Source organism: Phalacrocorax carbo, chromosome 2 (genome assembly GCF_963921805.1).
Source record: "Phalacrocorax carbo chromosome 2, bPhaCar2.1, whole genome shotgun sequence".
Classification (NCBI taxonomy): Eukaryota; Metazoa; Chordata; class Aves; order Suliformes; family Phalacrocoracidae; genus Phalacrocorax; species Phalacrocorax carbo.
Genome location: NC_087514.1, coordinates 44,327,145 through 44,343,836, shown reverse-complemented (window position 1 = coordinate 44,343,836; position 16,692 = coordinate 44,327,145). Strand labels below are relative to the sequence as shown.

General features: G+C 35.5%; 1 protein-coding gene across 3 annotated transcripts in view; it reads right to left on the bottom strand.

Annotated features, from left to right (window-relative positions):
• RB1CC1 (RB1 inducible coiled-coil 1) overlaps positions 1-16,692 on the bottom strand; it is a 79,038-nt gene that overhangs the window by 8,933 nt on the left and 53,413 nt on the right. For all 3 annotated transcript variants that reach the window (XM_064442725.1, XM_064442726.1, XM_064442727.1), the window contains 6 exons: positions 14,201-16,116; positions 9,607-9,766; positions 7,287-7,395; positions 6,934-7,174; positions 2,843-2,894; positions 1,482-1,529 (listed from right to left, as the gene is read on the bottom strand). In XM_064442725.1, the coding sequence (XP_064298795.1) occupies positions 1,482-1,529; positions 2,843-2,894; positions 6,934-7,174; positions 7,287-7,395; positions 9,607-9,766; positions 14,201-16,116 (2,526 nt within the window). The remainder of the gene's footprint in view (positions 1-1,481; positions 1,530-2,842; positions 2,895-6,933; positions 7,175-7,286; positions 7,396-9,606; positions 9,767-14,200; positions 16,117-16,692) is intronic.

Here is a 16,692-nt window from a genome sequence, read left to right as displayed (position 1 = left end):
AAATTAAAATGCAAACTAGCTTGATTTCTGTATTTTTCATTAATTTCTAACTTTAAGAAAAATAGAATTAGAATGTTAAGAATATTTCCACTACAACTTAAAGGATATTTTATGACTAGTGTTCTAATAGCCTTTATACTAATAATTTATATAAAATAACAGAAATCCTGTAATAATATTCCTTATATTAAAAGGAGCTCCTTTGTATCTTTTACGGCTTGCAGAGGTAATCCACAAGTTCTGCTGCAAAAGTCAGTGACCTGAAAAGATTTTCTTTTCCTGTGCAGAACCTCTTCTGGGTTCCTTATCTGAAGTAGCTGGATAGAAACAAATATTGGTATTTACGTGTTGATGTATGTTTCTGTTTTAGAAGTGGATTGGAAAGGGAAGGGGGAGAAAGGAGGATGAAGAGACAAGAAATAAACCCAGTTTATTTTATCAACGAAATGTTCAATTTATAAGTAAGAAACTGAAAACATATATTCCTATGCCCATTTAGAAATCAACTTTGAATTGCTTTAGGACACCAATAAGCTACTGTTTTCTCTTATGTGGCCTGGTATTAATCTCAACAACAAAAAAAAATTTGTATTTGTCTTGTGTAACGCCAGGTTTTGTTCAATTTCATTTTACTCTGAGATGATACGAGATCAAGAGTTTAATCCAGGAAATATGCAGAGAGTTTGGGGAAAACTGTCCAGTGTGTTTGAGTTTTACTGTAAAAACTACACTGAAATACCTTTTGTGCACTGTGTTGGCAATTTGAATTAAAGAAAGAAATCCTCTTTTATAAAATATGCTTTTAGATATTTTGCAACCCTTTCTTATACCTTGCTCTACCAGGGTTGTTATGGACAGGTTTTAACGTGTAAGACTTAAGGTTGAGACCTGATAGCAAGGATAAACTGTGGATAAATAGAAGTATGATTCATAGCACAGGAATCAACAGAACTCTCTCACTATATTCTTCTTCCTTCCACAGGCTCTGACTATTATTTGAGTGCTTAAGTTTAAGATGATGGCTGTTTATATCTCAGTTGCTAGGCAGAATTAAAGATTCACATCTTACAAAAATGACAGGTGCAGTTTTCTAAAAACAACCTCTAAGTTATTGCTAACACTCCTAATTATGCTTAATGGGCAGGCATATTTACATACTTGTAAACTTGCCTTCAGTCTAATGTTGTTGAAAAACTGATCCATGGCAGCACTGAAATTAACTCCCCCTACACCAAGCCCTGATGGTCTGTGTTCTTTGGGAAGAAGTCTCTTTCTCTCCTGTCCTGTGAATCTTTTCCATGAGAAGATCGCTAAGTTGAGGTACCTCTGAAAGGTTTTCAGGTTACCTATTTGTCACTTGCCTTAACATAAAACATTTTTGAAGTTAATAAAGCACGTTTTTAGATTTTAACAAACATAACATGTGTAAGCTTTTCTTATTTTTTCATAAGACTTAAAACTTGCACTGCACAAATACTTACCAATCTTTGATTTAATCTCTTATTTTCCTCTTCTTTCAACTGCAAAGTCTGAAAGACAATCTTATCTGATTAACTAATTAATGCACCTTACACAGTATAAACATTTTAAAGTTTTGATATGACCAGAGCCAGCCTACTTACACAATATACATATCTACTACAGCTTTCAATTTTAAAACAATATCAAGACATCTTTTGAACAAAGACATGTAAAAATACTTGAAGTCTAGCAATTACCACAGTGCTACAAAACCCACTGCTAAGCCAGGCTTATCTCCATGCTCATTCTTCTGCTTAACTTAGAAAAACATTTCATGGATATATAGCAATATATTATTATCTTATAGCTTCTACCCATGACAAATCCTTTGTAAGCAGATGACAGAATAAAGCATTTAAGTGCTTCTAGTCAGAAAGATCCAACCGCTTGCATCGTACACTGTCAAAATCCATTAACAGAAAACTTCAATAGTCTCTAACTGATCACAAATTTTAGTCTAAGTGACCCCAGAAAGCTAATGAGTCTCTCTTTTTTAAGGTCAGCTTTGGACAACTTTGAAGAAGCAAGAAAAAGGCAACTAGAATAGAGTTAGATACAACTGGGTTGTTAAAAATTACTAGAATCTGAAAGATACCAGTGTGACTACTAAGTTAACCTAGCCTTCTACCAAGAATAGCAACTTCTTTGTTACCAAAAAATGTTCCATTACTCAGTGCACATCGAATGCTATACTCAGAAGTTGTAAAGTGAAGTGAAAAATTTATCAAGGCATGTATTGGGTAGAAGCAGCAGGGGTGAGGTATAAACTTACAATTCTAGCCTGAAGGAACATGACAGTAACTTCAGAAAATTGCAATTATAAGCACATTCATAAAAATTGTTATTTCACTTTTTACAGAAGCAATACTGTCAAGATTATAATGCATCCCAAGAGAATTAAAATTATCTAAGTAGTAGCAGCCTAAGAGGAGAAAGTAGCAGATTCCAAGAGAAATTTGAGTTTGAAAAAGTAATCAAAACTTTTTTTTGCTATAGAAATTCCCTAGATCAATGACCCATCCCTTCCAAGAAGAAATATTACACCTGACTCATTCATATGGAAGTCTACAGAAACAGAATAAAGTATAAACAAACTCTAAGCTAGGCCAAGTATAATGTATTGATACTTATTTTGAATTACTTCAACAAATTATACCAATCCAAAACAAGCACAACAAAGAATCATTCCCAGGAATTATATTTATACGCCCTGCAGATATCACATTGTATCAGAGTATATACCTGACCACAGCACAACTTCACACATACATATTTGTAAGTACTTAGTTGTAATCCTTAACCTCGCAAACAATCTACTTACTCTTTCTAACAACATTATCCTCTGTTTTTCTTCAGACATATGGACATTTTCACTAAAATAGAAAGAATAAATTGGATAGGTTAAAAATGAATCTTTTTTTCATGATCAAAAATTATCTTTCTCACCCCATCCATCTCCACTTACTATCGATGAATAATCTGCTAATTATCTGTGAGATAAACTGAGCACTGGGGCATGGCAAGATAATGCTAACATCCTAATAAAAAATTTCCTAAGAACACAGAGAGTAATTCCTAATACAATTAAAATATATTTTTAAAAGCAGGTTAATAGGGAAGAAACAATATATTTTTGTAGTCCAAACTGATTTGGTTGGTAAAAGAAAATGGACACAGTTTTGGATGCACAGTCCATTCATCCAGTCTGACAAAACATGCTATAAATACAAGCAAAATGCCAAGTAGAACTAACAGATTATAATTAAGCCATGCTAACCAGTACTTCATTTCAGTTGAAAGGCTGTTTAGCCCTCATGTAATAGGAAGAAGTCAGAAACCTGTAATAATTTCTGTCTATTTATTACCTCACTTTTAGAATATTGAGCCAAAATTGTTCCTCCCCAGGCTTATCTTTACAAAGAAATTTGAAAACCTGCCTTGAGAGTTCAGGACTAGAATGATTACTGAAAGCAACAGTTGTCCTTCTAAAGATACATAGGGTGTTTTGGTGTTTTATTGATTATCAGTGCAAGTTTAGTTTGGTAAGCAACAGCTCTTTTCATCCTTGTTTCCACAGAATTTAGTGCACTGGATGTACTTTTCTGGGTGAGGCAGCATCAGTTGTGATTACAGTGAATTACTGATTAAAGTGAATGCAAGTACATCTATTAACTCCACTTTTGCTTCTCTGGTAAAACATCATTCTACTTTTGTGTTTCCCAGCCAGGTTCATTACTTCTGTGAGAGGTAAGAAGTAGTCTAGGACTATTCAAAAATGTAGTGGCACAAAAAGTGAGAAAATGCACAGGTTACAATTGCTTAATGATCTTAAAGATTAAAGAATCTTAAAGATTCTAGGTAAAGGGGTCACAACCAAGAGCTCACAGTCAGTTATTCTGCTTTCCTTTCACAACAGTAAATATTTGCAAGCTGTATCAAGTATTTAGAAATGCAGCCAATTTCTTCAGGTAACTGTTCTTAATGAGCAGAAAGAAACCTCTAACCATATTGGGGGTATACTGAAAATAACCTGGTATTCTAAGCTTTTTTTCATGCAAATGCGTACAACAAACATTACATTGTACAGTTCTGAAGCATAAATCGGACGTATATTTCAAGAAGCCTCAGAAGTAAGAGGGAAATAAAAGCATATGAACTCTTGTGGGGTTTTCTGTTTGTTTTGATTTTGTTTTTGTTTTGTTTTGTTTTGTTTTTTTTAAATAAGATCACAAGATCTGTCTTCCCAAAACATCTCATTGCAGTGAGGTAACTAGAACAAAGTAGGCTGCTGTTTATTCAGGGTAACATGACACAGCCTGTGATATTTATCAACTTCACAAATGAGAAATTCTATGGGAGGATTAGGAGAAGAGAGGAAATCTGACAATGCAATCATATAGAGGTATTGTGAGTCTATTAATAAACTACCGCAGGTGTAAAAGCATAAAAGAACACATTCCATGTGACTGCTAATATTTAGAAGTGCCTTCTGGTTCAAATCCAAATTTCCCTAGACACAGTAGAAAGGACCTTAAAATGAGTATTTCTAATACAAGAGAACAAAAGAAATGCAATTTTTCACCATGAGGAGGTAGAAAGTTTTAGCATGAAGAGTAATTCTCATTAATTAGTAAAAAATACTAAATGTTGACTACTTCAGTTTTCTATTTCAGTTTTCTTAGGTTGCTAGAGCAGAAACATACTCATACTACAGATTTTCATTTTCCCCAGTTTCTATATGGAGTTTAAAAATAAAAAAAACACACACAAAATTGGAACACCCGCGACAAAACTTCTTCACCCTTTTTTTCTGAATTCCCTTCTAGTAATCTACTCTGAATGGATTCTCACACTGCACTAACCATGGTAATAGCTAACTATCTTCTAGTAATGAGTCCTATTTTAGTGCACACACATGCACTTCATTTCATCTTATTCTAGTCAGAAAGTACATGTAATGGAATGCACTTATTTTAGCACAGAATTTTTAAGCCAAACATTCTACATTTGTTAAGAGAAATTTACAAAAAATTGGTAAGAAAATTGAAAAAATAAATAGGTTTTTTGAATGCATCATCATAACCCCTTCTCTTGGAGTATCAGACAGTCTTTACTATTCAAAAACCTCTAACAAAATTACTTTAGGTACATTTAAAGTAAGAATCAAGGCTCTGAACTTGATGCATATTTTCATGGAAGTTAGTATTGAAAAAAAAACCAGAAAATACATCTGCAGTAGGCTGGATTCTTGGCAACAACCAATCGGGCAACTTTGTACTAGTCAGAATTATTTAAGTTCAGCAGACTTCATAGTCATGTACTATGTACATGCCATGTACTATGTACACAGTTTAAGCATGAGGGGGAACTGCTTGAGCAAGTCCAGCAGAGAGCTACCAAGATGGTCAGGAGACTAGAGCATCTCCCTTATGAGTAAAGGATGAGACCTGGGTTTGTTCAGCCTGGAGAAGAGAAGACTGAGGGGGGATTTCATCAATACCTATAAATATCTAAAGGGTGGGTATCAGGATGATGGGACTAGGCTCTTTTTAATAGTGCCCAATGACAGGACAAGGGGCCATGGGCACAAGTGGGACCACAGGGAGTTCCAGCTAGACATGAGAAAAAAATTCTTTCCTGTGAGGGTGCCAGAGCAGTGGAACAGGCTGCCCAGGGAGGTTGTGGAGTCTCCTTCCCTGGAGACATTCAAAACCCACCTGGATGCATTCCTGTGCCCCCTACTCTACGTGCCCTGCTCAAGCAGGGGGAGTTGGACAAGATCTCCAGAGGTCCCTTCCAACCCCTACCACTCTGTGGTTCTGTACAGAGACCAGATCACAGTCTACTAGCTTTACTTGTAGACTCTTAACTTACTAGGCAAGGCATAACATGCCAACAACAAAGTGCACTGCTATTGTAGGGCATGCAAAATAGGGAACATAGCGAAGTCAATGACTGCAAAAAAACTCCGTAGGTTCCTTTCTGTAATCACCTTGGTATTTCAAGCACAGCTTCAGACACCTACCTGCAAACTAGCCCCTGCCTAATTATCACCCTTTTTGTATGAAGGTTTAAACACTTAAACATATGTAATATCAATGTTATCTGAATCTGTTGTAAATCTAGATAATCAACTGGATCCAAACACAAAACAACCAATCTTAAGTGAAAAGTTTAGTTTGAAGTATGTAAGTTGCTTGCCTTAGCTGTTTTCCTCAAGGAAGGATTTAAATCATCACAAAGTTTTTGCCTGTCCCACCACTGCCTTCTAGTAAGTCAACAGCACATCGCAGCTGACAGTCCTGATGATTCAGAGGTTATACAAAGGTATGCTGAATATCTGTCCATCTCTCCAATAAAACAAAATGTCAATCCACCAAGGCCACTTAGTCAGCCTCAGTCCCATTACTTGTTTTGAAACCTGAGGATTCAGCCTAATTTCTACCAAATATAGCTATGACCCCTTCCCCTTTAATGAGGAATGTCATTATGCTACCTTACAGCAGACATGTACGTGGGCAAAGGTTATTTGTTTGTTTTTTAAATGCCAGCCAGCCACTGTTCAAAAGATCTGCCAATAACATGCAGCCACCCAGCTCATTCCAGGCCACTGTTACAACTGTTCTTCTGTTTGACTTATATTTCATACACTCAGGTCTATTTTATCATCTCATAATTGTGTGGCCAAGTTTCACCTTCAAGCTGCATACTTCTAAGTCATCAAACCCACACGCTTCTGATGATTGTGACACCACACTTGTATGGGTACCTTTAAAAGAGTATTTTTAGCAAGAACATCAAAGGCAGAATGAGTGTTAAACATACTCGTTTGTACTTCACAACACCCAACAGCACACGTTTAAAGAGCGAAAGCCTACTTTGTGTATTTCTACTACAACACCCCATACTTACTGCACAGCCATCATACTGGTTTCCATCGTGGAGTCCATTCTCCCTTCAGCTGCAATGTCAGAAACCAATCTGTCTGTGTCAGTGAGAACGTCAGCTGCGCAGGCTCCACAAGCTTCTGAAGCTGCCGCTGAGTAGGTTGATGGAGAAAAATTACTTATTCTCAGTTTATTAACTTCTTCTTCAAGCTTCTTCTTCTCTTCAAGTAAGCGAGCTCGATCTTCAGAAAGTGTTTCAATCAAATCTATGACACAAGGACTTTCTTAATAACAGCAGGACTAAGGATCAAAACTAATCTGTAATGAATGGAATTGTCCTATTAGAAAAGATGAATACTTTTTCAGAACTTTGCTTACCCTTATCTTTTTCTTGCTGTTGTGTAAGCATTTTTAACTTGTCACTAAGGTCATTAATTATGTTTTCTTTTTTCATTTTCTCTCTTGCCAGAACAGTGTTAAAGTTGGTCTGAAAACAGAAAGAAGGATTACTGAAATAAGAGACATACTGTATAAATGTAATGCAAAATATAGCACTAGAACATAAAAGTACAAAAGATACCATACATTTCAGTTTCCTAAATTATAATTAAAACAAGGAATTAAACTTGTTTACATATTACTTTGGTGAGGAGATAACATGTCTGTACATTTTGTTTTGAAGTTTCTTTGTAACTTTTTCTTTTTTAAATTTATTTTTATGCCCCCAAGCCCAATATACACATGTAGTATAAAGAAATCATCATTAAAAAAATAATAATTTGTAAGGTGTGTTTTTTTAAACATAATGCTTTATATTCTAGTTAATGCCTGACAGTTGCATGTTTTATAGGAAGAAGTTACTTTAAGGATTAGAACAGTTAAGAGAAAGCTGCACTGCGTCAAGATGTGTTACATGTCATAGAAAAGAAAAATATAATTATTACTAAATTAGAATAATATACTGGAATCTAAATTAAAAATACATTTCAAGGCATGCATTAATGCCTTAGTGAACAATTAATTAATGCTAAGTTAATTAATTAATTAACTAATTAATACAGGAATCCTGGCTAATAGTTTGAAAAACTGAACATAAAAGGCTAGCTTGTCCTTCGGTATCAGCCTCACAAATCTTTCTGCTTCTTCAGTCCTACGAGCCATTATATCCTCACCCCTCCTACTCTTAGGGCTGTGCTGAGGAAACAGACAGAAAACTACCCAAAATCATCTATTAAAAGGATACTTTAAATTACAATTTCACTTTTTTGGTTAATTTTAAGATTGTCTTGACCTATGCCTATGAACATTTAGTCTTAAAATGCAAGGTATTTGGCAGGCTCCCCACCCTACAGAGTGCACAGCAGCCTTTGACATATGTCTGCATAACAAACCTATCAAATGCCACAAGCATAAGTAACACCTCTACTGAGAAAAAGAAAATTACACCCAGGGTGAGGCTGAATACCCAGAATATTCAGTGATCAGCAGAGGCACTGCAGTAGGCTTTCAGGACTGACTGATAGACCATTATTATGGAGTTTGTTGTTATTGTGGGCTTGGCTGTTTTGTGGTTTGGTTTTTGTTTTATTTGTTTGTGTTTTTGTTTTGCTTTGTTTTAATTAAATAAAAGGTTCCATCTTCCCTAGAATTTGCTGTTAATGCCTTAAAACCTTCCCTTCCACGCTTTACTGCACAAACGAATATTATTAGATAATGAGGAAAATGGCATATTAAGGCATGTTCTGATGGAAAAACAAAGGTATGATTACCAAGGTAATGTATGAAATAATCCTATTAGATTTATTATGTAAGGCTCACTTTAGTATTGATGTTTGCAGTCCAAAAATATAAAAACTATTCCTTTACCTGTCTGCAATTTTCTGCTGTCTACACCAAGTGATTCATAGTATTCATTCACCAAACTGGCTGATCGCTACACTGGTTCTTTGTCCTTATTTGATCCTACCATAGCTAAAGTAAGTAGAGGTGCTTAAAACAAAAGATCCTTCTTAGTGTTTAAATGCAACAGAACACTGGAGATAATAGCTGTTACTAACATATTTAATTTAAGAACTGAAGACTCATCTACAAAATCTGAGAGATTCAAGATGTTTTGAAAGGGAAAAATGTGTGGATACAGACATGATTATTAATCTGGTACAATAGGATTTTGTATCATGGTGTGGAGCACATACTGTTTAAGTTTATTAAGCAAAATATAACATTTGGTTTGAAGCTCAAATACCACCTGCCCAGGCTAAGAAATTTTAAAAACCATTAAGTGGAATTCCAAATCAATTAGTATTTCAAATCATTAACTTTGTGTTGTCCACAAATTTTGTGTTATTAGCTTAAACTATACTTAACCAGTATTTTTCTGGAGATTAATGGATATTAATTTACAGCACTAGCTTAACAATTTAAGCAGAAGTCAGAAAATAACCAAAACTGAGTCTGCGTTGCCCAGTTCACAGATATTTAAAGGTGGGTTTTGTGTGTTTGGTTGTTTGGGTTTTTTTTTTGGTAATGCTAAAGTGTTGAACTCTATTAACATATCATCTCCTGGCTCCAGGTAGTAGCACGAATTTAGGATGTGTAAGTGTTACGCAGGAAAAAAAACAACTAAAACCAAAAATCCCACAGCCAACTCCGTAACTGAATTGTCACGGGAGCAAAACTAATAAAGAATCAGCTTTACCTGCTGTTCTGCTGTGAGCGATGTTCTGATATTCTGCATTTCTTCATTCTTTCTTTTCTCTTGTTCTTCAAGTTGCTCTAAGAACTTCATTTTTTCTTCCTGAAGTTTCTCCTGAAGTTCAGCAACCAAGCTTGATTCAGCAGATGATTCAGTGGGAGGACTTAAAAGAAAATGTTTAGGCTTTAAATTTGCAGCATATACAGAGTCCCAGAATACATGAAATAAGCAAACACACGAAAGTCAGAAGGTCCTTTCTGAGACAGTTTTCTGAAACGTTTGATAACTACTGTATTCCAATTAAGTAATGACTAATCTTTACTTCTACTTTTTAATCATGAGCATCTCACCAAAATTCTCACTCTTGCCATTCTGTTTTCTAGTGTACTACACTGACTCTAATTTTGGAATTTTGTGGAGGGGGGAGATTTTTGTTTTCATTTTTATAACATAACAGAAGGTGTAGAAAACAGTAAAAAGAAGAATAATGACATATCAACTCCCTGAATACTCTTAGTATGTCGAAATACAAAGCCTCCAGAACTCTCACATAACTAAAGCTATTCAGCAGTAAATCTGATGCTAAGAAATCCAGATATGAAGCTCAAAACTCTGGGTTGCACAATCTGGAAAATGGTAGTAATGATCATAAAGAAAGGAAAGCAGCAACAGCCATCGAGGCAGGAAGGATAATGACCTTAAATGGCTCTTGAAACAGGCAATGTAACATAGGCCAAATATTTTCTATTGCTGAACACAAAGCATTAACTATCCTTTTCTGTGTTTCGGCTTGAGTTATCAAGAACCAAAGAACACTAGGATAGACAAATCCCTTTGTTGGGCAACTTTTGTTAAAAAGTATTATTTTAAATGTCTATTATTGCTCTATTATATGCCACAATCATATTTAATATAAAGAAACACACACACACACACCCCCAGCCTAACTCTATCTGTGTGTGTCAATGGTTTTCTTTAGTCAGAGCAGCCTGGAGATACGGTCTCCTGATGTTAGGTAGGCTGTGCTGAAAGCAAAACATCGTGTGCTAATATAATAACACTCACAAGCACAACTCCTAATGCTGAAAATGCTTCAAGAATTCTTCTTCCTTCATAATGCAAAGCTTCTCTGTTAAGACTAAGGGATACAGAACCTCAGAGTCACCAGAAAGATTCAGCAGAGAGGAAAAAAACGAAAGAAATCTGAATTGCAGAAGCAGGGACCCTACAATTCTGGTCACTGCATACTGGATGGCAGGTTGGGCATCCATCAAATTACCGGTTCCAGCCATTTCTACAGAGTCTTTGCTTTACCATACAATCCAGCACATACTTGCCTACCTCTGTTCCTGCCATCAATTCTCCCTGTCAAGTTAAGAAAGCACAGGGATAAGTTTGTCTGAGAAGTGTGAAGGAGAGGTACACCTGCACCTTACTTTACAAGCAACAAAAATTCACTCATCTAATTCCAAGTTATCTAAATGCCAAGGTAATACATCAGCCTAAAGCCAAGGCTGTCATCTGTGCTAAATCAAAGCAGGTACCATGTGCCTCTCAAATAGGCTGCCTGGACTACTGACTGCAAATGACAGCCAAGTAAAGGGTACTTGTTATTCTGCAAAGGATGCTAACGTACATTCCTAGTTTTCAGACCTCGTCACTGCATCAGGTATCAGGTTTACACAATTAATCCGCAAAGGTCTCTAGAAGTACAGCAACAGTGACAATGCCTAACTTTTTTTAGTGTTTTCAAGATACCAAAAGCTCATTTCTTCAGAGAGGGGGGTTCCTTTGCAAGTAAACACCACAATGCTCTACCCTAAGATAACAAAGCACGTATTTAGCAATACTTCCACTGTTCTACCACATGGGCACATGCTGAAGATACAAACTATTAGGCAGTAGCTAAGCACTCAAAAAGCCCGTAAGAAGTTTTAAGAGCCCTGAAATCCAACTGAAGTTCTCAGAGGGGCAAAACAACCTTTGACGTTCCAGAAATCAGAAGTAAAATAAAAGCAAGTCATGAGACATCCAGTGTGAGAAAGCATTTTAGTGCTGGTTTAAATTTCAATTTATTTCTAAACTAAGCCTAGCTGTGAGAGAGAGCATGTGTTCTGTGAGAGAGAGAAGCTTCACTACTGACAGTGGTCAGACAGAAATGGCTAGAAATACCAAGGCTGGAAGACACCAAAAATGTAACTCAGTTTTCAAAGCAGTCAAGACTCCTTTTCTATTTCTAACATTCTATACAAAGTTTTAAATCTTTTAACTAACCAGGAAACTGCTTAACAATCAAAGTCATTACAGAAATGGTGGTGTTCAGTTAATCATGTTTAGTACATACTACATACAGTAGACAGAGTAAACAGGAGAGTTACAAATGCCTTTCAATTTTATTATCATTCCCAATCATGATAACTCGAATTCCAGGCACATGATAACCAAAACACGTTAATTTGCATATCTTGGTGATGCATGCATCACAAACATTTCTTTTGTCACTTCTAAATATTTTTGTTAGTTTTCATGGAAGTTCAAAAACTTCCTGATACCAGTGCAATGCTTGGGTCATATCTAACAATTCACCCCCCTGTCCATGCCTTCCAGACGGCTAATGTAACACTACTCTTGCAGAAATGGACATTCATCTGACAAGCATATAGGCACATGCTAAACAAAGTTTCTACCATCACAAGTTAACTGCTGAAAGATGACTGAGTAAGTCAAGTCAACTCGAATTAATGACATAGCTTGGAATAGCTTTAGGAACTCAAAAACCAAACAGTTAGACAGTGACTTTGAAATATTAAGACAGATTCACATAACATACATGCCCTCTGGAGATAAAACACAGCATGTCTTTATCCTAGAGAAAAAGCCTAACAGCAGATCAAACGCATAAAGAACAGCCTTAGGAAGCAATGCATATTTTATTGTCACAGTGAAAATTAAATTACTTGACAGAACTCATAACAACCTACTAACACTACTCTAGACTGAAGCAGATATTTCTTTGAAATACGTTACCATCTGTTTTATCCAGTTTGTGTAAGAGTACACACAGCTGCACTAGGTTGTTCAAATTTAAGTGTAGATGGTGGATTTTTAAAGAGTCTGATGAGATAGCTACATCTTTTTCCTGTTGAGTCAAGTTTTTAGAAGTTCTACAGTGCATTATTACATATAAAAGGAAAAGGACATAGGGTTTACGTTTTCCCTCCTCATTTCACCATATTGCATTAAAAGAATATTTTGTTCAATTAAGAAAGACAGTTCTTAATTTCATTATACCCCAATTATAATTCAAATATAATATCTTGATGTATTTTTTCATACACTGACATCACTGATGGACAAAACAGACACTGATACCACATCATTTAATGACAGATATGTTCACATATCAAAAGCCTGAGGTAATGGGAGTGAGGTGGATAATACAAGTGGAGCAGATATTCAGATTTCGCTTACACTATGTAAGTAAATTGTGCACATGTGTTAGACTCTCTGCATAACCTTCCCTCTTTTTTTTTTTAAATAATTGCACTGATATTCAGAAGTTAAATGCTAACTTAAGTCTGCATTCATGTTCTGCAGTACTCTTCTGGCTTTTATGCCCATTCTGTCCATTTTATTGGTCTTTTCTCATTTCACATACTTGGTATATAATAATACCTAGAAAAAAATGCTCTATTTAGTTATCGTACAAGCAAGATCTATCTGCTGCATTCCTTCACACTACAAGAACATAAATGACAAATTCTAGCATTTCAAAACAGAATATTGTTTCTAAGCAGTAGTCACATAGAAAAATTCTTGTATTTTCATTCCACGACGTCATAATCTACTCTGCTGACAGGCATTATGATCTAGTAAATCGGTAAGATATGATAAGTCAGAGTAATTCTATGCATTTATGCAAGGGAAAATATATTTTTCTTAAAGTGGAAAAACACTGCAGGAATTAACAGTCAAAACCAATAATATTAGGATGTTATTTAAAATTATGTTGCCCACAGGTGTTTCGTTAAAGCTCAAATGGACCCTGAAATACGTAACTGTGGTAGCTAAAGTCAATGGAAGATCAGAGGGGCCATCATGCAGTTCTTAGTTGATCATATACATTCCCACACACTTTTTCATGCCACCATTAGTACCAACAAGAGCGCAGAGTTACTCAATAGAAGAAAGTTATCAGCCTAAAAGCTAGGCTGCCACTGCATCTTCACACAGTGCTAATACCAGAGCAAAGGAAGAGAAAGGAGAGAGAGGCTGAGACGATCAAAATCAGAATTTCAAGCAACAAACTATTGTGGAAACACTCCTTCAACATAACATTACAAGACCGAAATATAAAACCTTCATTGCTGTCTGGAAATAATATCGTATAAGATATTTTACAATCTTTGAGATTAACTACAGACACAGACACCACCTATAAAATGGACGTAACTCAAAACTTGAATGTAGAAACCAACCCAGATAAAGACTACTACAAATACATAGAAATTTTATTTACTGCATAGTGCATCATGAATATACCATATCAATTACTTTAAAATACTAAGAAAACACAGCAACTTAATTCTTACAGTACCTCCGATTTACTTGCATCTCAAGTTGTTGTATTTTTTCCAAAAGCCCTTTTTCAGCAGCTTCCCTCTGTAATTCAAACTCTTTACAAGCAGTTTGCACTGCATCCTCTTTTTCACAATTGAGCTTCTGAATGAGCAACTGCCTGTCTTGTTCTTGGTTAGATACTAACAGTTCTTTCTCTTCCTTAAGCTTACGGATAACAGCTTCATATTTTTCCTGCTGCTCACAGAGAGACAATTTTTCTGTTTTTTCCTTTTCTAGGGCATTCGCTTCCAACTCTAACTTACTTTGTAGTTCCGCTATTTGCTCTGAAAGTCTTTTTTCTGCCTCAGAAGTTTTTTGATGAAGAAATGTTACTTTATTTAGTTCAGTTCTAAGCAAATTTGATTCTTCTTCATATCTTTCTATTAGCTCAGAAATGCACTGGTCTTTCTCAATTGTCATGAGAGTCCTTAGTTCCGATAAGCCCACTTGATATTCATCAGTGTTAGTTTGTATTTTATTGTTTAATTTATCTATCTCCTTCTTTAAGTTTTCAGTTTCCTTATCAATCTGAGATTTTAAGGCCTCTTGTTGCTGGTTTCTGCTTTCTTCCAAAAGAAGCTTCATTTCATCAGTTTCTGCCTCTTTCAGGGCAAGTTCAACTTCTAATTTGCACCTTAAATCAGACAGATCTGAAACCTTGAGTTGTAACTCTTCTACTTGTTGTTGTTTCTCTTGCACAACTACTGCATGAGATTCCTGCATTTGTTCAAGTCTATGCTGGTTCTCTTTTTGTAATTTATCTAAACAGTCCTTGTGCTCAGCTAGCACCTTCTCGAACTCTTGTAAATGCCTGGCTTGTAAGTTGTTTTCCAGTTCTTTTAAATGGCTTTGCTCTAAACTCTCAAGTTCTGCCCTCAGGAGTTGTAGTTTTTCCTTGTTTTCAACATGAAGCTTTTTCAAGTCTTCAAGTACTGTCTCACGTGACTGTCTCAGTTCCTTAATTTCACAATTTTGTGTCTCCATTTGGCATTCCAATTCAAGTAATTTCTGGTCTTTTTCATTCTGAAGGCAAACTACAGCTTCTTTCTCATTTTTCACTATTGCAAATTCATCATTCTTATTCTGAAGAACTTCCTCAAGGCCTAATAAATCACCTTTTAGCTTTTTAATCTTCTTTTTATTTTCTTCACCATCCTCCAATAATTTATTAATTTTAGTTTCATATTCACTTTTCAAAGACTGTAATTCTTTTTGATGTTTATCTTTTAGTGTTTTTTCAAGTGAAAGTTTTACCTTCTCAATAGTATTTACTATTTCTAATGAAGTGCATTTTAATGAATTAGAAAAGTCACACTGTTCTCTTTGTACAAGTGTTCTAAAGTGGCAAAGATCTTCTTTTATACCTTTTAAATGTACCTTTGAGTCTTGAGCAATAACCCTACACTTCTCCACGCAAACACCGACAGATGCCTTTTCTACTGAAACATCCTTTACACAAGAACTTGTATCTTGCATACGTCTACTGTCTATTGCATTGATTACTGAAGAATAAAGAGATTCCACCATCATTTCTGGACTCTGTGGATCACTTATTACATTAGGAGATACGGGATTTTCTTCTATTACGAATTCATTGACTGCTGACATAAAGTCAGATTCTGGACTTTCTGCTAATGAATCCAAGTCTAATGATCCTTGCTTAAGGGCTTGCTCCAGGTTCGGATGGGCAATAGTTTCAAAATCAAATGTTTGAGCATCAATGCTGTCTGGAGACAGTTCTTCTAATGGAGCTGGGAGACACACAGGCGGACACAGGGGACCCTGAAGACTGAGTGATGGAGGAGTTCTTGAAGAGGTAGCAATTGCGGTTCCTGTTGTACTTTCCATCCTTGGTGTAGTAGCAGATTGTGGCGATGCTTGACTGTTGGAGGCCTACAAGTTATAAAATATGAAACAAATACTTAATGAAGTGATAGGCAAAAGTGTGAATATTTTAAATTGATTAAAAATTACCAGGCAAAAGCAAGAACATAAAAGGTCAGCCTTATTATCCATAACAGTCCAAAATACTTACAACTAAATGCAAGTAAAAATTGCAGAAATTCAGAGATTTTTCAGTAAGTTTCAAAAAAGTATTATTTGTAAATATTAAATCCAAAAGTCCTACACAGATCACATATAATTTCATCTGAAAAGGACCGAAACATAAGTTTGGATGATTCAAAAAACTGAAGTAACCACTGAGAAATAGGCTTTGTTTTCTAACAGCCTATTGTTTTCAGTTCTCCTGATGATTTTGTAACCAAAATATTTTCATTGTTGCTAATGCTGCTGTTAAAAATCAGCACAGTCCAGTCACTATCAATATACTAAATTAAGAAGGTTTACAGAAAGCTTTATTACAACAGAACTATTGTCTACTGACGTATCAAAAACATGAATGAGAATTGTTTTGCTTGTGAGAGTGTAAGAGTAAGACAGTACAAAGAAGGGCACATTCTAACTAAA